Source organism: Symphalangus syndactylus, chromosome 5 (assembly GCF_028878055.3).
Source record: "Symphalangus syndactylus isolate Jambi chromosome 5, NHGRI_mSymSyn1-v2.1_pri, whole genome shotgun sequence".
NCBI lineage: Eukaryota > Metazoa > Chordata > Mammalia > Primates > Hylobatidae > Symphalangus > Symphalangus syndactylus.
This window is the reverse complement of record NC_072427.2, coordinates 33,380,689-33,405,673: the sequence shown is the minus strand read 5'-3', so window position 1 is coordinate 33,405,673 and position 24,985 is coordinate 33,380,689. Positions and strand designations below refer to the sequence as shown.

General features: G+C 37.7%; 1 protein-coding gene and 1 pseudogene across 1 annotated transcript in view; one reads left to right on the top strand and one right to left on the bottom strand.

Annotated features, from left to right (window-relative positions):
- The window catches only part of ARIH1 (ariadne RBR E3 ubiquitin protein ligase 1), a 114,744-nt gene that overhangs the window by 75,283 nt on the left and 14,476 nt on the right, over positions 1 to 24,985 (top strand). Inside the window, exons 4-10 of the mRNA XM_055277902.2 lie at positions 7,556 to 7,648; positions 8,137 to 8,192; positions 13,765 to 13,831; positions 15,989 to 16,095; positions 19,210 to 19,252; positions 19,758 to 19,829; positions 23,138 to 23,268. Of these exons, the coding sequence (XP_055133877.1) occupies positions 7,556 to 7,648; positions 8,137 to 8,192; positions 13,765 to 13,831; positions 15,989 to 16,095; positions 19,210 to 19,252; positions 19,758 to 19,829; positions 23,138 to 23,268 (569 nt within the window). The remainder of the gene's footprint in view (positions 1 to 7,555; positions 7,649 to 8,136; positions 8,193 to 13,764; positions 13,832 to 15,988; positions 16,096 to 19,209; positions 19,253 to 19,757; positions 19,830 to 23,137; positions 23,269 to 24,985) is intronic.
- LOC129483815 (uncharacterized) lies at positions 2,483 to 2,569 on the bottom strand (annotated as a pseudogene).

The following is a 24,985-nucleotide window of genomic DNA, read 5'->3' as shown; positions in this document are numbered from 1 at the left end:
ATAGCCAGTTCCTTCTTAATTTAAATCTTAACTCTGTTTTGAGTACTGAAGCTTAGCTGCTTCCAAATATCCACTATAACTTTCTCATTGTTCTTGGTATTGTCTAACAGTCTCAACAAACTAGAATTCAAAATCATGACTTGAGATTTACAGTGTAAATTTTTGTTTTGTACTTGTAACTGATGATGGAGAACCTATTCATTGAACACACTAGGCACTATTCTAAGAAACAATGGAGAATAATACATAATTCCTAACTTCAAATAATTTGCAGGTTAGTTGGGTAGGTAAGTAGTAAGGTGACATATTCAGAAAGAATGTAAGTGCTTTGGCAGGGTAAATATAAGATTCGATACTGTGGGAACGTGTTGGAGGGATACCTAACCCAGTTTTTGATCAGGCAGGACTTACCACAGAAATTCACAGAAATCTGAACTAACATCTGAAGGCATGGTAGTTAGGCTAAGGAGGAAAATGTAGCAAGTCCAAGGAAGAGAGAATGTACTTTCAAGAATTGGGGGATGGTAAATAGTACTAAAAGATTCAGAGAAAAGATTTAAAAAGTTAATTTGAAATGAAGTAAAGGAGTGAGGTAGGATGGGAAACCAGACTTCATGGGCTAAAGAGTCACTGACTTGAAGGGGGGAAAGGAAATGGAAGCAATAAATGTAATTAAATTACTCTTTTACAATAAATTTCACTATGCAAGTGATAGGACAAGATAGCAAAAGGAACAGCATGGGTTGGCAAGTAAGTTAAAGCATTATGGAAACTGTTAAGTGTTCCGAAAAGTATCATGACAAAACTAGGATGTCCTTTCCTCATAATTTTTAGACTAATATAGAAGGATAATTTTAACCTCTTCAGTTTTGGAAGTAAATGTCACCTGAAACTCTTCATGAAGCTTTGTTATTGGATGAGTGAGTTCTTTACTTACATTGTATAACTCCCACATTTTACTACTCTCCAAGCATCTGTACTTTTTTATTATATATATCTTCAGTATGTTTATCCTTCCAGAAAGCAATTTTTGCTTTATGCAGTGTCACATGCACATTTTAAAATAAGTGCTTTTGATAGCTTAGTTTACAACCCTTTGGAGTTAACTGTCCTGAGTGGCTGCTTCTTTAAAAACAATGTCCTGAGACATTGGAGCACTTTGTAAATTCATAGATTCCACTCTCCCCTCTAGTCCTTTCCAAGTGTGTTGTGGCGAGTTCAGAAATTTTTTTAACCCTAGCAACTTAATGTTTTAGGTTAAAGTAGTTAAGATAATAGCTCTACTGGCCCACCACTGTACTAGGAAATGTAGCTTCGACTACAGTGTCTCTCTCTCTTTTTTTTTTTTTTTTTTTTTTTTTTTTTTTTTTTTTTTTTTTTTTTTTTTTGAGACAGAGCCTTGCTCTGTTGCCCAGGCTGGAGTGCAGTGGCACATTCTCGGCTCACTGCAACCTCCACCTCCCGGTTTCAAGCAATTCTCCTGCCTCAGCCTCAGTAGCTAGGATTACAGCCGCCCACCACCACACCTGTCTAATTTTTGTATTTTTAGTAGAGACGGGGTTTCAACATGTTGTCCAGGCTGTTCTCCAACTCCTGACTTAAGGTGATCACCCGCCTTGGCCTCCCAAAGTGCTGGGATTACAGGAGTGAGCCGCCATGCCCAGCCAGTGTCTCATTTTTATGAAGTAAATAATTTGTGTTTTCTAAGAATAAGATATGTGAAGTAGGTAAAGGCAGAATTGAAATTGTGAGGAAGGGTGGTCCACCATCCCATCCCCCATCCCTGAAGCTCCTCTGTGGAATCTTGGTGCTGCTGGAAACTGCTTGAAAATATCTATGTCCCACGCTATCTTCCTTTTAACACATTACATTTTACACACAAGGGAACTGATTCCTAGGTCATTTGTTCAATTTTTATAAACAAAGGGGTTTCAATTTTAGAAGTTATATGGACAACTTATTATGGAAGAAAGATTCTTAATTTTCTTACTGCTATTTGACATTAGTTGCTATGTATGTAAAGTGATGCAGATAAATGAAACCTTTAAGAGTGTATTCTTTAGTTTCTTTAAGTCCATTAATTTCTTTTGTAGATAATATTTCATGTATTTTTCATGTACTCTCTTGATCGGATGTATTTGTGATATAAACAGGGATAAGTTTAGTGAATAGATAATGTGATCCCCTGGGACAGGGGAAAGCCCAGGGAGCCATGTAGGTGAACCTAGCTCAAGGTTATGAGGAAATGAATATATCAGAGGAGGGAGAAGGAAAGGGAAGTGAGATAGGAAGATATCTGCGACAATAATATGTTCCTCGAAAGCACAATGAATATGTATCTTTAGACCACAGATTTGTTTTTTGGTTTTTGGTGTTTTTATTTTTTGCCCTATCTTTAGACATCCATGTATGATTTATTTTTCTAACTTGTTTAATCTTGTTACCTGATTAGAAAAGTTATTTAAAAAGAATAAAAAGCTTTTATCTATGTGCTGAAGTTGTAACAAGGTTGAGAGAGGTGCGTCTCACACACGAGTGTGAAAACCCAATGATTACATTTATGCACTATCTTTTTATCTTAAAATGAGCTCTAGACTAGAAGTCAAAAAGGTTGAGACTGAAAGTGAGCACTTAGTAACCATTGTGACCGTTGATATCTGTTAAGGATTCCTACTTGAAAAAAGGATGAAGCACATATAAGCATGTGTATATGTTTTTAAGTTTTGAATAAAACATTTTAGAGTTGCTGATATATTTACCATGTTTGTGTCTTTTACAGAATACACCTTCCTTTAATAGCCTTAAAAATCAAAGACTCCATTAGTGATGTGGTAACAAGTTAGTGCCAAATCTCCTTCTCTGATGGGGAGTAATGATAATAGACTCCCTTTAAGCTTGATATTTATTTTACATGTCATTCTTTCAGTAAACCTAATTGCAGGACTGATACACTTCATATTTTTTTTTTTTTTTAATGAGATGAAGTCTCACTGTGTTTCCCAGGCTGGAGTGTAGTGGTGTGATCTCGGCTTACTGCAGCTTCCGCCTCCCGGGTTCAAGTGATTCTCCTGCCTCAGCTTCCCGAGTAGCCGGGATTATAGGCGTGCGCCACCATGCCCAGCTAACTTTTGTATTTTTAGTAGAGACAGGGTTTCACCATGTTGGCCAGGTTGGTCTCGAACTCCCGACCTCAGGTGATCCGCCTGCCTCAGCCTCCCAAAGTGCTGGGATTACAGGCATGAGCCACTGTACCCAGCCCTCTCATACATTTCTTTTCACGTCTTTGTCTATGTATTTAAAAAATATAGTTGATGTGCTGTATATAGAATTTCTATCCTAACCAGATATTTGTATCTAATATCATAAGTAACATCAGAAATTTTATAAGTACATGTCACATAATGGCTAAATAGAAAATCTAAGGGAATTTTAAAATACCCTTTATAAGAGCCACAAAAAGAATAAAAGAGCTGGGAATAAACCTGATAAGAAATGTGAAAGATGGCTATGAAGAAAACTTCAAATACTAAAAGGATGACTTGAATATTTGAGATAGAAGAAACAGGAAAATATTGAAAAAGAAGATTAAATTGACAGGGGAGAGCTGAGTGAGGACTAGTCCTACTAGATACAAGAATAGGCAGAGCAGTGGAACAGGATAGAGTCAAATATGCATGAGGAGAATTTAATGTATTACAGAGGAGGCATTTCAGATAAGGTGGATTATTTGATACATGCTAACAGTGGAACAGGATAGAGTCAAATATGCATGAGGAGAATTTAGTGTATTATAGAAGAGGCATTTCAAATAAGGTGGATTATTTGATACATGGTGTTGGAGCAACTTGGTAGCCGTATGGAATAGAAACTTAAGATTCCTACCTAGCTTCATAAATAAAAATTAATGAATTCACAAGCGGTAAATTTAAACAGTGATAAGTTTCACTGTATATGAATAAAGAGCTTCTGTATGGCAACAAAATATGAACACTAAGAATTAAAGTGGGGGAAAAGATTTCCCCTACTTATAAATGGCCAATTTCCTACATAAGTAAAAAGCCTCTGTAAATAAGTGAAAAACCAACAGGCAAAGTTGGCAAAATATGTGAAGAGAGTATACAGAAAAAGAAATACACAGTGTAAAACCTTTTTTGAAATATTATAACTTCATTTATAATAAAAAAATTCAAATCAAAACTAAAGAAGTTAGTGTGTTTTTCACCTATTAGATTGGCAAAGATCAAGGAGTTAGATCATATACTACATTGTCATGGGCATGAGAAACCAAGTACTCTTGCACAGTATAAATGACGACAACCTCTTTGCAGGGGAGCCTGATGATAGCTATTAGATTGTAAATGTATATATTTATTATAATGTCACCTTTACAGATTTGTCCTAAGATACATTCATAAGATCACAAAGATGTATATATAGTCAATGCAGTAGTGTAGTAGGAAAAAAAAAAGGCAGTGTAAAGGTCCATTAATAGTAGACTGTAAATAAAATTGTGGTACCTTTCTATAAAGAGGCAAACCCACACCAGTGTGGTACCATATGAGAAATCCATTGGATTTTTTTGTTTGTTTTTTTAAGACGGAGTCTTGCTCTGTCACCCAGGCTGGAGTGCAAAGGTGCGACCTTGGCTCACTGCAACCTCTGCCTCCCGGGTTGAAGGGATTCTCCTGCCTCAGTCTCCTGAGTAGCTGGGATTACAGGCATACACTACCACACCTGGCTAGTTTTTTGTATTTTTGGTAGACACAGGATTTCGCCATGTTGGCCTGGCTGGTCTCAAACTCCTGACCTCAAATGATCTGCCCTCCTTGGCCTCCCAATGTGCTGGATTACAGGCGTGAGCCACCGTGCCCAGCCCTATTGGATTTTTTTAAACAACAACAACGAAAAAAAAAAGGTGCAGAAGAGAATTTGTGGTACTGTTACAGTGTGTGTGTAAGTGTGTACGTTAGAACACCTCTGGAAGAATATGTAAAAAACTGGAAATAGCAGTTGCCTCTGGGTAGAGGAAACAACAGGGGGATAGGAATGAGGGAGGCCTTTTTTTTTTTTTTTTTTTTTTTTTTTTGAGACAGAGTCTTGCTTTGTCACCCAAGCTGGAGTGCAGTGGTGTGATCTTGGCTTACTGCAACCTCCATCTCCTAGGTTCAAGCAATTCTCCCGCCTCGGCCTGCCAAGTAGCTGGGACTACAGGTGCCTGCCACCACACCTGGCTAATTTTTGTATTTATAGTAGAGACAGGATTTTGCCATTTTGGCCAGTTTGGTCTTGAACTCGTAAGTGATCCACCCACCTCTGCCTTCAGTAGTGCTGGGATTACAGGTGTGAGCCACTGCACCTGGCCTAGGGAGGCTTATTTTTCAACATAAACTCTGAACTTGTACTGTTAAAATAATTGTTTTTAATAAGTCTATATAACTTATTCAATTAAAAATAATTTAGAGGTAAATTATGGCAAAATGTTCTTTAAAATAAGGTAACCATTATTTGAATCTTTTTAAAAGACATAATCCTCCAGATCATCTAATATTATTTAAAGTATTTACTTAATGTCCCATTACAGAATACTCCTTCATTTAACGATCCCTTAACTCTTAAGATTTTAGAACAAAATGTTAGTTACTATTATCCTTGGCTATTCTGAATAAATCTTTTCATAACAGGTTTATTGAGATATAATTTATATACTATCCAGTTCACCCATTTAAAGTGGTTTTAGTATATTCTACAGAGTTATGTGCCATCACCACAATTTTAAAAACATTTTATAACCCCCCCAGGAGATACCTTTTTAAATTCACCCCCTAATTCCTCCCAAGTCCCCCAGCCCCTAGGCAACTGCTCATCTGTTTTCTTTGTCAATGGATATACCTATTCTGGACATTTCATATGAAAGAAACAAACAAGGCTTTGGTACGTTGGCTCATGCCTGTAATCTCAACACTTTGGGAGGCTGAGGTGGGTGGATCATGAGCTCAGGAGTTGGAGGCCAGCCTGGCAATATGGTGAAACCCTGTCTCTACTAAAAATACAAAAATTAGCTGGGCATGGTGGCGCGTTTCTGTAGTCCCAGCTCTTTGGGAAGCTGAGGCAGAAGAATCGCTTGAACCTGGGAGGCGAAGGTTGCAGTGAGCCGAGGTGGTGCCATTGCACTCCAGCCTAGGTGACAGAGTGAGACTCTGTCTCAAAAAAAAAAAGAATCAGTATGTGATCTTTTGTGACTGGCTTATTTTCACTCTTTTACAAGAAATTTCACTATGCAAGTGATAGAACAACCTTGAAAACAAGGTTCATCTATATTGTGGCATGTATCAGTACTTTATTTCCTTTTATGGCTGAATAATATTTATGGAAATATGGAAAAATATTTTTTTCTTCAGTTGATGGACATCTGGATTGTTTTCATTTTTTGGCTGTTATGAATAATGCTATAATGAACACTTGTGTACAAGTTTTTGTATGGATGTATGTTTTCATTTCTTTCGAGTATATACCCAGGATTAGAATTGCTGGGTCCTATGGTAACTCTATGTTTAATATTTTGAGGAACTGCCTGATTTGTTTCCAAAGTTGCTGTACCATTTTACATTTCCATCAACAGTGTACGAAGGCTCCAATTTTTCTACATCCTCACCAACACTTGTTATTAATATTGTCTTTTTTTTTTCCCAAATAGAGTCTCATTTTGTTGCCCAGTGTGGAGTGCAGTGGCATGATGACAGCTCACTGTAGCCTTGACCTCTCAGGTTCAAGTGATCTTCCCACCTCAGCCCCCCTGAGTAGCTGGGATTACAGGCATGTGCTACCACACCTGGCTAATTTCTTAATTTTTTGTGGAGACAGAGTCTCACTATGTTGCCCAGGCTGGTCTTGAACTCCTTGCCTCAAGTAATCCTCGCCTCTCAGCCACCCAAAGTGCTGGAATTACAGATATGAGCCAGTGTGCCCTGCTTTATCTGTCTTTTTATTATAGCTGTTCTAGTGAGTGTGAAGTGGTGTCTTATTGTGGTGTTGCTTTGTTTTGTTTTGAGACAGGGTCTCACTCCTTTGCCCAGGCTGGAGTGCAGTGGTGTGATCTCAGCTCACTACAACCTCTGCCTCCCAGGCTCAGGCAGTCCTTCCACCTCAGCCTCCCAAGTAGCTGGGACTACAGGCGTGTGTCACATGGCTGACTCATTTTGTATTTTTTGTAGAGACAGGGTTTTGCCATGTTGCCCAGCCTTCATGGTGGTTTTGATTTGCATTTCCATGATGCTGAATGCTACTGAGCATTCTTTCATATGCTCATTTGTCTTTTTATATTTAATACAGACATTGTTGCCCGCCTTTCCTAAGACGTGTGTGTGTTAGGAATGTCTAGTGTATATGCATGTCTAGATTTCACCATGAAAAGTTCATTTTAGGAGCCCATCTGTTGTCAAATTGGACATTTTAGCCACCGTAAGAACTGTGACCTTATCGAGCCCTATTGAGTCACTGTTTATAGTGATTTTTCTGATAATGTCTTTGTTAAGTTCATATTTTATTTTTCTTACAGTATTTCACTGGCCTTGAATGTGGACATAAGTTTTGTATGCAATGCTGGAGTGAATATTTAACTACCAAAATAATGGAAGAAGGCATGGGTCAGGTAAAGATATCAAGTTGTTTTTCAGTTTTTGTTGAATTTCCTATAGTGTTAAGACCCTTGCACAAATTTGCACAAATAAAAACAGGTGAAGCTTTGTGTGTCATGATTCTAGATTCAAACAACTAAAGATAATAGGCTTTTTCCTAAAGTAATGTGGCATTCCAGTTAAAGAGCCACTCCAGGTAACGTTTTCTCAGCCGGCATCAATATTGGTATATGTTAACTTAAACTTGTTGCACGATTTTGTCATATTATCTTGCTTTTGCCTGTAAAGTTGTGTGTTTAAAAACCAATTAGTCAGGTTAGCAAGTCTAGTTACTTTATGGTGATAAACATACTTTCACAAACATTTCCTTTAAGGAGAAAGGGAAGGATTGAGATCCTGTAAACATTAAGGTATTCCCAGAACCTAGCAAAGTGCCTGGCGATGGTAAGCATTCATTAAATATTTGTTGAATGAAGACAGTTTAAATTTCAATCTTTTTCAGACTATTTCGTGTCCTGCTCATGGTTGTGATATCTTAGTGGATGACAACACAGTTATGTAAGTATTTTTGATAGATTCTGCATGTGAATATTGGTTAGTTGGTTAAGCCAAATTAATTTTTACTTAGTACTTCAAAGGAATTGAAACTTCTTAAAGTCTGAAGAAACTTTTTAATCTGCGTTCCTTAGTAGTAGTACAAAAGCCCGTTTGTAACTTGGTTAAATGCCTGATCACTATTCTTACAAACTTAGAAATGCGTGGTAGCTAGATTTTGATAAACCTTGGGATTGGAGATTAGAATTTGTGTATGTGTTAGTTGAGGTGTTCTTGGAAGCAGATCCCAAGATAGAATAAAAGGTGAAACTGACTTACTGTGGAATAGCATCTGTGCAAGGTAAACAGCAGGAGCAGATAGACATCGATGTAGGCCTGACATCTGTTAAAAGACAAGAAAGAAGGAAGATTCAATAGGAAGAGACTTCGTATGATACAGCTATGAGAGTCTTTGGCAGCCCTGATGGGGGAACTTCAGTGCATAGATTGCCCATAGAGGAAAACCTCAATAAGTAGAAAGAGCTAGGCCCAGTACACCTGGTATGCTCAGTCATTGGCTGGGACTACGCAGGGAGTCATGGTCTTTGCTGAAACACTGCTGCTGATTTCAGATACACTGCAGATGGAGGCTTTCAGCTAACAGCTCTTCTTGTGAAAGGTTCTTTCTTCTTTTTCTTTTAACTTTTAGGTTCAGGTGTACATGTGCAGGTTTGTTACATGGGTAAATTCCTTGTCCGTGAGGTTTGGTATACAAATGATCCCATCACCCAGGTAGTGAGAACAATACCTGATAGTTTTTCAACTCTTGCCGTCCCACCCTACCCACTCTAATAGTCCCCACTGTCTTTTATTCTCATCTTCATGTGTACTCACTATTTAGCTCTCACTTATAAATGAGAACATGTGGTATTGAGTATTTCTGTGTTAATTCATTTGGGATGATGACCTCTAGCTGCATTTGTATTGCTGCAAAGGACATGATTGTGCTCACTTTTTTTATGACTGCATAGTGTTTCATGGTGTCCATGTGCCACATTTTGTTTATCCGGTCCACTGTTGATGGGCATCTAGGTTGATTTCATGTGTTTGCCATTGTGAATAATGCCACAGTGAACGTACTAGTGAATGTGTCTTTTTGGTAGAATGATTTATTTTCCCTGTGATCTCACCAACATGTGTTATTTTTTTACTTTTTAAAAGTATTTTTTGTTTAATTTTTTTTTACTTTTTAATAATATTCCTTATGACTGGTGTGAGATGATATGGTACATCATTATGGTTTTGATTTGCATTTCTCTAGTGATTAGTGTTGAGCATTTTTTTGTACCTGTTGGCTGCGTGTATGTCTTCTTGAGAAGTGTCTTTTCATGTACTTTGCCCTTTTTTTTTTTTTTTTAAATGAAAGCAAGTTTATTAGAGAAGTAAAGAAACAAAAGAATGGCTACTTCATTGACAAAGCAGCCTGCTCATTTTTAAATGAGGTTGTTTTTTGCTTCTTTAAGTTCCTTATAGATTCTGGATGTGAGGCTTTTGTTGGGTGTATAATTTGTAAATATTTTCTCCCATTCTGTAGGTTGTCTGTTTACTCTGTTAATAGTTTCTTTAGCTGTACAGAAGCTCGTTAGTTTAATTAAGTCCCACTTGTCAATTTTTGCTTTTGTTGCAGTTGCGTTTGGGAACTTAGTCATAAATTATTTGCCAAGGCTGATGTCTAGAATGGTATTTCCCAGATTTTCTTCTAAAATTTGTATAGATTGAGCTCTTACATTAAAGTATTTAATCCTTTAGTTAATTTTTGTATATGGTGAAAGATATAGGGGTCAAGTTTCATTCTTCTGCATGTGGCTAGCTAGTTATCCCAACAACCATTTATGTGTGTGTGGCTGTTACCGATAGGATTGCATTATTAATTTGGCTCTCACCTTGAATGTTATTGGTATATATTAAATGCTACTGAATTTTGTACATTGATTTTGTATCCTGAAACTTTACTGACTTTGTCAGTTCTAGGAGCCTTTTGGCAGAGTCTTTAGGGTTATTTCTAGGTATAGAATCATCATCAGTGAAGATTGGTAATTTGACTTCTTTTCTTATTTAGATACATTTTATTTCTTTCTCTTGCCTAATTGCTCTGGCTAGGACTTCCAGTACTATGTTGAATAGGAGTGGTGAGTATGGGCATCCTTTTCCTAAGTGGAATGCTTCCAGCCTTTGCCTGTTCAGTATGATGTTGGCTGTGGGTTTGTCATATCATAGATGGCTCTTATAATTTTGAGGTATGTTTCTTCAAAGCCTAGTTTGTTGATGGTTTTTATCATGAAGAGATGTTGGACTTTATTGAAAGCTTTTTCTGTGTCATTTGAGATGATCTGTGGTTTTTAATTCTGTTTATGTGGTGAGTTACATGTATTGGTTTGCCCAGGCTGGAGTACAGTGGTGCCACATTGGCTCACTGCAACCTCTGCCTCCTGGGTTCAAGCAATTCTCCTGCCTCAGCCTCCTGAGTAGCTGTGATTACAGGTGTGCACCACCATGTCTGGCTAAGTTTTGTATTTTTAGTAGAGACAGAGTTTCGTCATGTTGGCCAGGCTGGTCTCGAACTCCTGACCTCAGGTGATCCGCCTGCCTTGGCCTTCCAAAGTGCTAGGATTACAGGCATGAGCCACCGCGCCCGGCCAATAACTATTTTCAGTTTGTGATGGTAACAAATCTTTGTCAAGAGAATTGTCTTATTAATGACCAGAGTGACACTTGCTGCCACCTTCTTGAGACTGCCTGTTCTCGAAGATGGATGCTCACTTTCTTTTACTTCCTTATCAATATCAGATAAACTAAGGGTGGAACCTTGTCCAAATAACTATTGGCTGATGTTTGCTCTTACCAGTCCTGGTGGTCCATGCCAGGTTTAGATAGCTTTTTAGGGTAAGGCCAGCTATCAGAAATCATTAGGGTTTGTCATACCAGTAAAGCATTATGGGTAGTACATGCGTAAATAAGATGTGTTTGTTTGGCAATCAAGGCATCTGACTTTTGGCCTGATACATTCCTTATTATTATTTATTGATATAAAATCTGTAATATAAAACTCATTTTAATTACAGTTATCCTTAGTATACTGGGGATTGGTTCTAGGACCCACACCCTCCACCCTGAATATACCAAAATCTGCACATGCTCATGTCAGCCCAGCAGAACTCATGTATACAAAAATTCGACCGTCCATATATGCAGTTTTCACATCCCACAAATAACTATTTTCGATCCACATTTGGTTGAAAAATATTCATAAATAAGTGGACCCATGCAGTTCAAACCTGTGTTGTTTAAGAAGCAATGGGAGTTTTTTTTTTTTGTTTTTTTTTTTTTCTTGAGATGGAATCTCTCTCTGTTGCCCAGACTGGAGTGCAGTAGTGGCATGATCTCGGCTCACTGCAACCTCTACCTCCTAGGTTCAAGTGATTCTCCTGCCTCAGCTTCCTGAGTAGCTGGGATTACAGGTGCCCACCACCATGCTCAGCTAATTTTTTTGTATTTTTAGTAGAGACGAGGTTTCACCATGTTGGCCAGGCTGGTTTTGAACTCCTGACCCCAAGTGATCGCCCACCTCTGCCTCCCAAAGTGCTAAGATTACAGGCGTGAGCAACTGCGCCCGGCCAGCAACTGTATTTTTAAGCATATTATCCAGTGGCTTTTAGTATATACATAATATTATTCTACAAACATCACCTAATTGCAGACTATTTTAATCACCTTATATCCGTTAAGCAGTCATTCGCTATTCCTTTCTCCCCCTAGACCCTAGCAACCACTCATCTGCTTTCTGTCTTTGTGGATTAGCCTATTCTGGACATTTCATATAAAGGGAATCATATAATATGTTGCCTTTTGTGATTGGCTTCTTTAATGTTTTCAAGATTCATCCATGTTGTATCATGAGTCATCACTTTATTCCTTTTCATTGCTGAATAATGGTTCCATTATATGGACATTTCCATTTTTTTAGGGAAATGTCTTATGTGAACATATGAACATTTGTGTACAAGTTTTTCATTGGATATCTGTTTTTAATTCTCTTAAGTATATATACCTCAAAGGAGAATTGCTGGGTCATGTGGTAATGCTATGTTTAACTTTTTGAGGAACCATCAAATACACGAATTATTTTTAGACCACAGGTTCCACTTCTGTGAAATACGGAGATTTACTCATTTAAAAAATATTCATTGAACACTTTCTACAGGCCAGGCACTGTACTGGACACCTGGGGATCCTTTCATGGGGTTGGGAGGAGAAAGACAGATATTAAACAAATGATTATACAGATAACTGTCTAATTAAAATTATGATAATTTCTGTAAAGGAAATGTTTAAGGTGCCATGAGAACTGAGAGGGTATCTATATCCAAACGAGTGTGGAAACTCCGGAAAGGCTTCCTTGAGTAATACTTTATTGTAACTGAGTGAAAATAGCGTCTAATATTTATTGAGTGCTTACTATCTGCCAGGCACTGTTCTAGTCTCACAACCATATTTCTGATATCTATGTTACAGATTAGTAACTGAGAAATGGAGAGTTCAAAGAATTTACCATCAATTCATAGCTAGTGAGTTGTGAGGCCGGCATTCAAACCTAGGCTGTCCCACCTTAGAGCTCCATTACAATATTCTTGTCTTTCCAAGGGAGGCAGCCTTATGCAAAGCCTCTGAGGAAGGGTGGTACTTACTGTTTTGAAGAAATACAAGAATACGAATGTGATAGGAGTGCACTGAAAGTGGCACAGGACAGGGTGGGATCTTGTGGAAGGAGAGAGGCCTATGAAGCTCAAGAGTGAAATGAGGCCAGATTGTCTGGTTCATTTAAAAGATTTTAATAGAGTTGAACTACATGCATGTTCTTCCTGTCTTTCTCAGTGGGAATTCTTTTTCTTGTAATACACTCAGAGGAGTATTTACCATAGAACTAATGAAACTTAACTTCAGGGTTCCTCACTACGTGGGATCCTGTGAATTCTGGAAATTCTTGTGAATTATAGAGTGTTCAGAAGAGGCCAGGATGCAATCAGTGAGCATTTCTGGTTAATTTCCAAGAGCCCTCAGAAGAAGAAGGCTCTTAAAATTATGTCAGCTTTAGGTATCACAAAACCTGGATCCATTTCTTAACATTTCTGTCAACAATATGTCTCATTTCACATACTGATTTGGGTGGGGTGTCTGAAGGAAGGTGGCTGAGAATTGCTGTCTTAAGGCATGATATCAGAGTCAAAAGACCCTGAAATGTGCCTATACTTGGCACTAGTTGGTAAGTCATTAGGCTGTAATAAAAACTGGGTAAAAGTAGACTATTTAAAAAATAAGAACCATGGAAAAAGTCTATGAAAATAAAACTATACAAACTTTGAAATTATTGTTGTGATCAGTACAGTTATATTTGTTGATAGCCTATGTGCATTTCAGTATTTACAGCTTAGGGCATAAACATGTGGCCATAGCATAAACAGCTTTTGAAACTGTTTTATAAATGTGGAAAATACTCTTGACTAGAAACTTTCTAATCTATTTTTATTCTTGGTTTCAGGCGCCTGATCACAGATTCAAAAGTTAAATTAAAGTATCAGCATTTAATAACAAATAGCTTTGTAGAGGTAAGTGATTTGTTTTCCTTCTTGTAAGAAGGAATTGTTTATTAATAGAAATACTATTTTAAAGATTATAATTTATTGACAGTAAAAAAACATCTTTGCCATATTTATGGAGCATGCCAAAATACCTTTATTCTCAAAAGAGTATGACAGGCCAGGTGTGGTGTCTCACGCCTGTAATCCCAGCACTAAGGGAGGCCGAGGCGGGTGGATCACCTGAGATCAGGAGTTCAAGACCAGCCTGGCCAACATGGCGAAACCCTGTCTCTTCTAAAAATACAAAAATTAGCTGGGCACAGTGGCACAAGCCTGTAATCCGAGCTACTAGGGAGGCTGAGGCAGGAGAATCGCTTGAACCCGGGAGACGGAGGTTGCAGTGAGCCGAGATGGCGCCACTGCACTCCAGCCTGGGTGCAGAGCGAGACTCCTCTTAATAAAAAATAAAAGAGTATGAGAAACCAGTAAGTACATCTCTCCATAGATCTTGACCTTGGATAATAAAATTATTTTTACTGTATTCTTTCTTTATTTTTCTTTATCCCTAGCAGAGAATCGTAGTAGATTACTAATCATGTCATGTTTAATCATGTTTGAGATTCTAACCCTGCTATTTCTCTGCTCGTTTTAGGTTTCATTACCAGTAAATCTTGTTAATAAAGAATGCTATACTTTATTGGACCATGCCTTTGCCCATTTGTTCTATGACCCCTTTTGTGCTACAGTGGCAGAGTTGAGTAGTTGCTACAGAGACTGTTCTGGCCTGCAAAACCAAAATTCTTTACCCTCTTGGCTCTTTACAGAGGAGTTTGTCAGCCCTTGTATGACAACATCAGTGTAACTTGGTCTTTTAATTCTAGAAAGTAATTATTTCTGTTAGAGATTAAACCTGGAAGCAGCCTATTTTAGAAATAGTGTATTATTGGCCGGGCGCAGTGGCTCATGCTTGTAATCCCAGCACTTTGGGAGGCTGAGGCGGGCGGATCACGAGGTCAGGAGATCGAGACCACGGTGAAACCCCGTCTCTACTAAAAATACAAAAAATTAGCCGGGCGTGGTGGCGGGCGCCTGTAGTCCCAGCTATTCGGAGAGGCTGAGGAAGGAGAATGGCTTGAACCTAGGAGGCGGAGCTTGCAGTGAGCCGAGATTGCGCCACTGCACTCCAGCCTGGGCGACAGAGCGAGACTCTGTCTCAAAAAAAAAAAAGAAAGAAATAGTGTATTATTTGAAATGGTCAATGGACTTCTGAATTCTGGTACAGAGTGTTTTGTTTCATAATAAAAATACTATAAAAGTTATATTTCCTTTTGAGGAACTAAAATGCACTCTTTGCCTGTGGTTTAGGAACTGGGTTTTTTGTTTTGTTTTGTTTTGTTTTTTTTCTTCTTACAAGAGGTTTTTATGGGAGAAGTTGTATGTATATCCTTTAGCCTATCTTGAACTATTCTGTAGCATCTAAGCACCTTCCTTGATAAAGAATATATCTGATTTTCTTGTGTCTTTTGAAAATTATCCTGAAATAGAACCATAAATGAATTAGTGCTTTTTAATGATCACATACATGATATTTAATTAAAGTTATTCAGTGGGATTTTGAAGATAAAACAAGAGGTAATTCATGTGTTTTATAAAACCAGGTCTTCAGGGATCAGTCATCTTTAAAAAAAAAAAAGTACCTCTGAAAATGTTGCTATAGAAGACCACAGCAAGTTTTCATAAGCTTATGTCATTATCCCCCATTTGCCCCTTGTACCAGAGAAGCAATATAAATAATTGCTTGATGTGCTAGGAACTCTTGCATCATGACCTAATTTAATTTGCTGTCTTTTTTTGAGGCAGGGCCTCATTCTGACACCCAGGCTGGAGTGCAGCAGATGATCACAGCTCTCTGCAGCCTCTACTTCCTGGGCTCAAGTAATCTTCTTGCCTCAGCCTCCTGTATAGTTGGGACTACAGGCACATACCATCATGCCTGGCTAAATTCTTTTTTTTTTTTTTTTTTTTTTAAGGTAGAGACAAGGTCTTGCTATGTTGCCCAGGCTGGTCTTGAGTGCTTAACCTCAAACAGTCCTCCCGCCTTGGCCTCCCTAAGTTCTGGGATTATAGGTGTGAGCCACTGTGCCCAGCCAGCTGTCATTTTTTATTTTCTAACTTGTATTTCAGTGCAATCGACTGTTAAAGTGGTGTCCTGCCCCAGATTGCCACCATGTTGTTAAAGTCCAATATCCTGATGCTAAACCTGTTCGCTGCAAATGTGGGCGCCAATTTTGGTAAGCAAGTGATTTCCTAAATTGAAATAGTGCACAAAGCATTTCTATTTCTCCTGTTTATTCTTGGTAGTAAAATAGCAGAAAAAAAAGTGTTTATCTTAGGCAGGGAGATGTTTGATACTGGTTTAAAATAGTATATATCTCTTTGAGAATTGAATGAAAAGGTCACATCTTAAAAAAATTTTTCCTCTTTCCTTGATGTCCTTTTTTGAATATTTTTTTATGGAGAAAATATACAACTTTAGTCATATCTTCCTGTATGCTCCACTGTAACTTAATGGGAGCAAACTTGTAGATCTGGGACTATACGTTTTTCTTTACTCTGCCAAATTTTAACCTTACTTATGCAAAGGAAATGTGCAGGTAAATTTGGCTGATGGTCTCCTTTTTAACTAAGAGTTTTCCTGTGGCTCCTCTCGCCCAGCTTTCTTGGTAACTTGGGCTTTTGAGTTCTATAGTATACTCTTCAGCCTCTGAATTCTAGATTTGAACTGCCAGGAAGTTTCCAGTGCCACATATTAGGGGGTGTCTTAATCAGTTCAGGCTCCTTTATAGGTGTTCTCGTTTTTTCCAAAGTGGATGGGCTGAAAATTTTTCAAATTTTTGACTTCTTATTTCCTTTTGATGAACAGTTTATCTCTAGGTCATTCATCTCTTCTTGCATTTTCTATAAACATTCAAGAGAAGCTAAGCTGCATCTTCAACACATTGCTTAGTAATTTCCTCAACCAGATATTCAGTTTCATTTCTCTACCTTCCACGAAACAATTCAGCCGGCTTTGCCACTTTATAGCAAGGATGGCTTTTCCTCTAGTTTCTAACAGCATATTCCTCATTTTCATCGGAGACCTCATCATAATGGCCTTTACTGTCGATATTTCTAACAACATTCTGTTCATGGCCATATATTTAGGTTTTCTCTACGATAGAGGCATTCCCCGCACTTCTGTCTTTCTGAATCCTGACCAGAATTACCCTTAACAATTCAGTTCATTCACGGTGATCTAGGCTTTTTCTAGCTTGCACTTCCAAGCTCTTCCAGCTTCTACTTAACTACCTAGTTTCAAATCGGCTTTCACATTTTTGGCTTTGTTAGAACAGCACCCTCACTTCTTGGTACCATTTTCTGTCTTAATGTTCAGGCTGTTATAACAAAAGACCATAAACTGGGCGGCTTCTAAACAACGTAAATTTATTTCTTACAGTTCTTAAGGGTGAGAAGTCCAAGATCAAGGTGCCAAAAGATTTGTTGTCTGGCGAGGGCCCGCTTTTCTGGTTCATAGATGGTGCCTACTTGCTGCGTCCTCATATGGTGGAAAGGACAAGGCAGCTCTCTGGGCCCTTTTTTTTTTTTTTTAAAAAGGATGCCAATTCCATTCACCTCCTAAAGGCTCCACATCCTAATACTGTCACATTGGTTATTAAGTTTTAGCATACACATTTTAGGGGGACACAAACATTTATATCCTGCTAGAAGTTAAGATGATTTTCTGTTCCTTTGAGGGTCTTGAGTAAGAAGCCAATCAAGTCAAGGGGCTCTAAACCCAGCAGATAGATTTTTTGTTTTGTTTTGTTTTGAGAGAGGGTCTCACTCCATCACCCAGGCTGGAGTGCAGTGGCACGATCTCGCACTGTAACCTTTGCTTCCCAGGTTCAAGTGATTCTTGTGCCTCTTGAGTAGCTGGGATTACAGGCATGTGCCACCACGCCTGGCTAATTTTTATTTATTTATTTATTTATTTATTTATTTATTTATTTATTTATTTTTAATAGAGACAGCATTTCACCTTGTTGGCCAGGCTGGTCTTGAACTCCTGGCCTCAAGTAATCCACCTGCCTCGGCCCTCCCTAAGTGCTGGGATTACAGGTGAGAAGCACCATGGCCAGCCAGATATTTTTTGTGTGTGTGTGGGTGGGGTGGGGGTTTGGAGGGGGAAATATTTTATTGGTATTCCATACCTTTCTTTTTTTCCTCCAAACATCTATAGAATTACACTTAACACATCATTAATAATAAATATTTCCAAAAAGAGCAGGTAAGCTCACAGAGATTAAATATGTGTAAAATACATACTGTTTTGATAAAGATGAAATATGCATTGTTATTTTAGAGAAAAGTGGATAATACCTACTTTCCAATGTATTTTTAGTGTGACACATTTCAAACATAAAAGTATAGAGAATACAGCAGTGAATACCTATATAGCTACAATCCAGCTAAATCAAAATTAGTATTTTGTTTTTCTTCATTAAGAGATAAAACATGACACATACATTTGAAGCTCCTTGGTTCTCTGCTCCTTCCCATTCCCCATCTTTCTTTTCAGAAATAACCATTTATCTTAACCTGATTTAAATCAATAGTAGTTTGTTTCTGTCTTTAGCAAAGGACTTTTTGCCATTTGTAAATTACTTAGCTAATTAATCTGTCATGTTATTATTTTTTCTTAAGCATTTGTGTTTGTTAATTATACTTCTTTTACAAATGTGTATGTCATGAGCTTAGAAAACAAAAGTGAATTACCGATTAATACGTGTTTAGTAAGTATTTAGTCTGTTTTATACCTTGCCCAGTACCATTTCCCTCTACAGGGCTGAGGTTCATTTGTTTAAATAATGCAAAGATGTGACCTATTTGCTTCCTATATATTGTTTACTGTGTATTAGTACTAAATTATATAAGTAACCTACAAAGTCAGCCTTTTATTCTTCATTTAGGGTGTTAAGTAAAAGATTAAAAATGCACTGATGAAGCATGGGTTGAAACTTCTCAATATAGTCTGAGGCACCTTAGCAACAATTATTATGGAATTGTCGTCAAAGCGTGTCTTCATGCTTATAGTCATTTGTCATTTCACACATACTGAGTACCCACTATGTGCTAGTTCTTCTACTAAATTCTAGGTAATTAACTGTAAAGCAGTTTTCTCCTTGTATTTGCCAGTCACTAGAAACTAGTGACAATACTGTGTAAAGCAGTTCTCTCCTTGTATTTGCCAGTCACTAGAAACTAGTGACAATACTGTGGAACTATAAGGCATGAAATGATTGGCTTATTTACTTACTTAGAGTAGGTAGGCCTTAATTCTATTAACTCTTTGTGTTACTTAACAGCTTTAACTGTGGAGAAAATTGGCATGATCCTGTTAAATGTAAGGTGAGTTTGTCTGACATTTCAATTTTTAAATAATGTAATGGCACACTTCTAAGACTTAGTGACTAAAAATCATAGCTGATGATTTTGTTATGTATCTATTGGTAGATTTTTTTTAATCCTTTTAATTTTGGATGATCATTACATGTATTCAGAGGTAATTCCTTAGGATAAGTCAAGTCAGCTCCTGATTATTATTAGGATAACCATGGCTAAGGCACCTCTTTGTCAGGCTTTGTAATTAGGGGAATACACACCTTGTAGTTGGGCTTCTCTTCAAGCTCTAGGTTCCCCACTTAGCTTCTGCCAGGGAAAATCCTGCTTTGGTTGATTTTATATATACTGGACATTGTAGCTATGGGATTTCCCTGGCTTAAGAGGATGTGAGCCTAGTGATAATCTTATTCATTGCCTTTTACATTTAAGCTTGACTATAGTTAAGTGCTAAAGTAATTTGCTATTTTTAAAAGTCTTTTGTTGTATCCTAACAGTTGTTATTTTCAAACAGTGGTTAAAGAAATGGATTAAAAAGTGTGATGATGACAGTGAAACCTCTAATTGGATTGCAGCCAACACAAAGGTTGGTGTTTTCCTTCAGTAACTCTTGGTAATAAAAATGATAAGGATTGGTGCTTTGGCATTAGCAAAAGCAATAAGGTGACCTACTTACAGACTTCGTTTCATCTTTTTCTCCATTCTTTTTTTTTTTTTTTCCCAGAATGTTTGCCTGTTATTTCCTTTTTCTCTTTGAGTTTATTTTAGAGTATTGAGTACTGTACTACAGTATCCACAGTTCTCTGCCTTAGGTTTCTTCTACTGGAAAAAAAATCAGTGTTCTATAGAGGAAAAAGCTGATAATTTTTCAAGTGTGGGATTTGTGCTTGGATGCCGTTTAGTATACAAATGTATTGGAGTTTACTCCGCCTAGCTTGGTTCTATTAGGCTAATTTGCATTTTTGTTTCTAATTTTTTGTTTTGAAGTACATTGCTCTTGATGCTAGTTTCAAAATTCAATCTCTTTATGACCACAAACCACTTTCTTAACCCCAGACAAATATCTTACAAGCGTTTAAATCTTGAGTACCCTTCTCCTCGATCGCTAATATAATGAGCAAGCATTTGAATGCCAACTGTGTACCCAGCTAGTCTTTTAATACAAAGTTGTATTATCCATCCTTTATGTAATTCAATCCTATCCTATCCACATAGTGAGTGACTTGGGTAATGAATGGTAGGATGGTTCATGGCCTATTCATTTTTAGTATTATTTTGTACATGTAAAGATGATGCTTTAAAGAATGCTGAGTTGTTTGACCCATAGTATATAAAGCTGTCTTTGAACTGTTCCCTCACTCATCACAGGACAATAAGAGTAAGAAGTGCGTAAACAATGAAGGCCGACACAGGTTTTCTGTGTGTGTTTAAGTGTACATCTTACATACTTACATATATATAACATGAATATACATTTCTGTCTCCCAGAAAGTAGTGAAACAGTGAATCTTGCCACATAAAACAAATGCCCAAGTCTTTAAGGAATATATGGTAGAAATTAATATTTTTTGTTCTCTCCAAAACCATCACGATAAGCATAACTCACATCAATCAAAGAAAACCTTACTATAAATATACTGTAATGTCAGAAAGTAGTTGTTTTGTTATTTAAAAAAAAAAATTCTTAGCCAAGCATTCTTCTTTTGAAAATCGAAGATTTTCCCACAAGAAATGTTCCTTAAGTCCCAGAATTCTTTAATATGCTCTGAAAAACTAATATTTAGAATAAGGCGATTATATTTTCACTAAATTGTTTAATTAAATGGTAGCCTTTTTTCTTTTTTTTTTTTTTTTTTTTTTTTAAGATGGAGTCTTGCTCTGTCGCCCAGGCTGGAGTGCAGTGGCACGATCTTGGCTCACTGCAAGCTCCGCCTCCCGGGCTCACGCCATTCTCCTGTCTCAGCCTCCGGAGTAGCTGGGACTACAGGCGCCCGCCACCGCGCCGAGCTAATTTTTTGTATTTTTAGTAGAGACAGGGTTTCACCGTGATCTCAATCTCCTGACCTCGTGATCCACCCGCCTCGGCCTCCCAAAGTGCTAGGATTACAGGCGTGAGCCACCGCGCCCGGCCCAGCCTTTTTTCTACATCTAGAGAAATTCCTACTTGTAAGCCCCAAAGATGTTTAAAATAGGGAGTACAGGCTTGAATATGTTTGGCTTAGTTTAGATTGTAGATTACCAAGGAAGAATGGCAATTTGTAAAGCAAATTTAGCTGCTCATTATTTTTGAGAGAAAACTGAAGAGTTTTTCTCTTGAGGTTTTAGAAGCTTTTAAGATTATTAGCTCCCTAAACAGATAGGCATATTGTCAGTGATATCCTAACATTTTGGAGGTTTAGTACTATTAGGTTAATTATAACCAAGAAATGTAGAATGTAGAATGAAGCATATTTTATGCCTGAAATTTGCTTGTTTGGAAAAATGTAAAATTTCTTATGTGAGTGAATTCAAAAATTTGATTTGAAATATATAATTAAAAAATTGCTATATTGGCCTATTTTTAATTGCTATCATTGATGGGCAGCATAGTCAGTTTCACAAAGAAGGCCAAATTGTGCAAATACTAATATAGTGGGTGATCCCTCCTTGGGAGAGTTACAAACCTCAATCACAAATGCAAAAACAAAAAATCCATAGGCCTACAGAGCAGTAATTTTGGCTTACTAGCAACCAAGAATATGAAATGAGGCCAGGTGCAGTGGCTCACACCTGTAATCCTAACACTTGGGAGGCCGAGGTAGGCAGATTGCTTGAGCTTGAGAGATTGAGACCAACTTGGGCAACATGGTGAAACCCCACCTCAACAAAAAATTAAAAAATTAGCTGAGCATGGTGGCATGCACCTGTAGTCCCACTACTTGGGAGACTGAGGCGGGAGGATGACTTGAGCCCTTGAGGTCAAAGCTGCAGTGAGCCGTGATTGCACTGCTGCACTCCAGCCTAGCCGACAGTGAGACCCTGTCTCAAAAAGAAAAAGAAAATGATTTGGACTTGGAAAAAAATAATCTAACATGATCTCTATAGCATACTTGTTGAGGAGTACAATGAAAAGAATTTAAAACATGGGTATTTGGTAGGAGAAAGTTGGAAAATCCAGTAGCCACAAAATGAATTTACCAGTCAAGGTCTGATTTCCTAGTTACCTGACATTGAAGTCAGATTGCTTGGATTTTGATCCTGACTTGACTTATGTGACCCTGGACTAGCTTCTTTATAATTTTTCTCTCCCTTAGTTTATTCATCTGACAAATGGTAATAGGAATAGCACCACTATAAGAATTATGAGTTGATGCATATAAAACACTGAGAACAGTACATGGGTTATGGGCAGTACTCAATTATTTCTAGATGACACTAGAGAGTATAGTATATTTATATGAATAGAATGCTTTTATCTCCTATAGTACTATTATTACTATATATATGACTAAAAGTACTTAAAATGGTTTGTCTCTCAACCCTACTTAAAAAGAAATCCTAGGAAGGCTGAAGTGGGAAGATCACTTGACTCCAGAAGTTTAAGGCTTTAGTGACCTATGATTGGGCCTCTGAATAGCCACTGCACTACAGCCTGGGCAATGTAGTGAGACTGTTTCTAAGTTTAAAAAAACAAGTCCTTAAATTGTTGTATGTCTTAAAAGCCAGTGGTAATAATGGTAACAGCTCATTTTAAATAGTACTTAAGTGTTCAACACTGTTCTAAGTGCTTTATATGTATTAACCACAATAAATAATATGTTTAAAAGCAAACCAAATCTAGAACTGGCTTTTCCTTAATGTTAGTAATGCAACCTAGTGTAGCATTGACACCAACTTTATAGTTTCTCTTCATAGGAATGTCCCAAATGCCATGTCACAATTGAGAAGGATGGTGGTTGTAATCACATGGTCTGTCGTAACCAGAATTGTAAAGCAGAGTTTTGCTGGGTGTGTCTTGGCCCATGGGAACCACATGGATCTGCCTGGTAGGTTGGGGAAATTAAGAGAAGAATGTGTTTAACATAAGTATGTGCCATGTATTATGAATAACATTTCTACCTCATAGATATCACCATCTAACTTGCAAGCTAAATAAACACATAGTATGTGATTAATGTTATAAGTATATGCAAGACATAGAGGGATTTGTTAGATATATTTCATAAAGGAGATAACAATTGAGATGAACTTTAAGGGGACCAAGAGTTCATTAGTTATAAAAGCAGTAGGAAAAACATTTAGGGCAAAAGTTGCAACATGAGCAAAGGTAGAATGTTGTGAAAATACATGACTTTTTCAGAGAATTAACTGTTTTATCAAATGTGCCTCTCTAGGCCGAAATTGAAAACTCACATGCTGTTGGCAAAACCCAACCTGCAGGTGGTTTTACCCTGCATATCATTAGACATTGTGGAATGCTTTAAAGCCTTGCTAAAAGGCTTTGTCATATTTTTCTTTAAATATGCATATATATATATATTGCTTTCCTTGTTTTATTGATGACTTACTTGAACTAATATAAGAATCTTGGGCCAGGCACGGTGGCTCATACCTGTAATCCCAGCACTTTGGGAGGCTGAGGTGGGTGGATCACCTGAGGTCGGGATTTCGAGACCAGCCTGACCAACATGGAGAAACCCCATCTCTACTAAAAATACAAAATTAGCCAGGCGTGGTGGCTCATGCCTGTAATCCCAGCTACTCGGGAGGCTGAGGCAGGAGAATCGCTTGAACTAGGGAGGTAGAGGTTGCAGTGAACCAAGATCGCCCCATTGCACTCCAGCCTGGGCAACAAGAGCGAAACTCTGTCTCAAAAAAAAAAAAAGAATCTTACACAGCATATGAAGCAGTTTTCTCACTGGTTAAGGGCATAAGCCTCCATTGGGTGACAGGCAAAAGTTTAAGCTCTGAAACTCTGTAGTTATGTGACCTTAAGTATGTTTCCCATCCTCTCTAAATTTTATTCTTCATCTTCTCAATGAAGAAAATAACGCATATTTCATAAAATGTTTAAGGGATTAAATGTGTTAGTACATTTAAAGTCCTTAGCCAAGTGCATGGTATATAGTAAGCACTCAAGAAATAGCTGCTCCCATAATGTAGGCTCCCATAACTGAGCTATAGTAACCACTCCAGGGGAAGTGCAAGTCTTACTCATCTACGCTCTGAGCTGACCTCTCTGGGTATGTTTTCCCCTTCCCACCATTCTGTATATCATGCAGTTTTAAAAACTGTAATAGCAAAGCACATAGCACAGCATCTGTTACATGGTAGGTTGTCAACTGTTGGTTCTCTGTGGTTTATAAAAGAGCAGGTAAGGTGAATAATCCTGGAAAATTAGAAATATTTGCCTTAAGTAACAGATGGCCTAAGAGATAAGATTATCTCTTTCTCAAGAAGTTGAGTTAGGAATTCAGACAAAAGTCAATAAAGATTCTAGAAGGACAATGTTTTCTAATAATGATAGGTGAGCTGATTTGAAATGGAATGCCTCAGGAGGTGGGGAATTTCCTATCACTGGATAGAGAACTTATTATAGAGAGGATTCAAACACTAGATAGGGTTAGAACAGTTCCTTTCAGCCTGCTAATTCTGTCATTATAGCAGTAGAACTCTGGGTGTTTTAACATCTCAATTTCTCTGTTATAAAAGATAATGTTGGTGTTAGATAATCTATAAATCCAGGTTAAAATTCTGTGATTT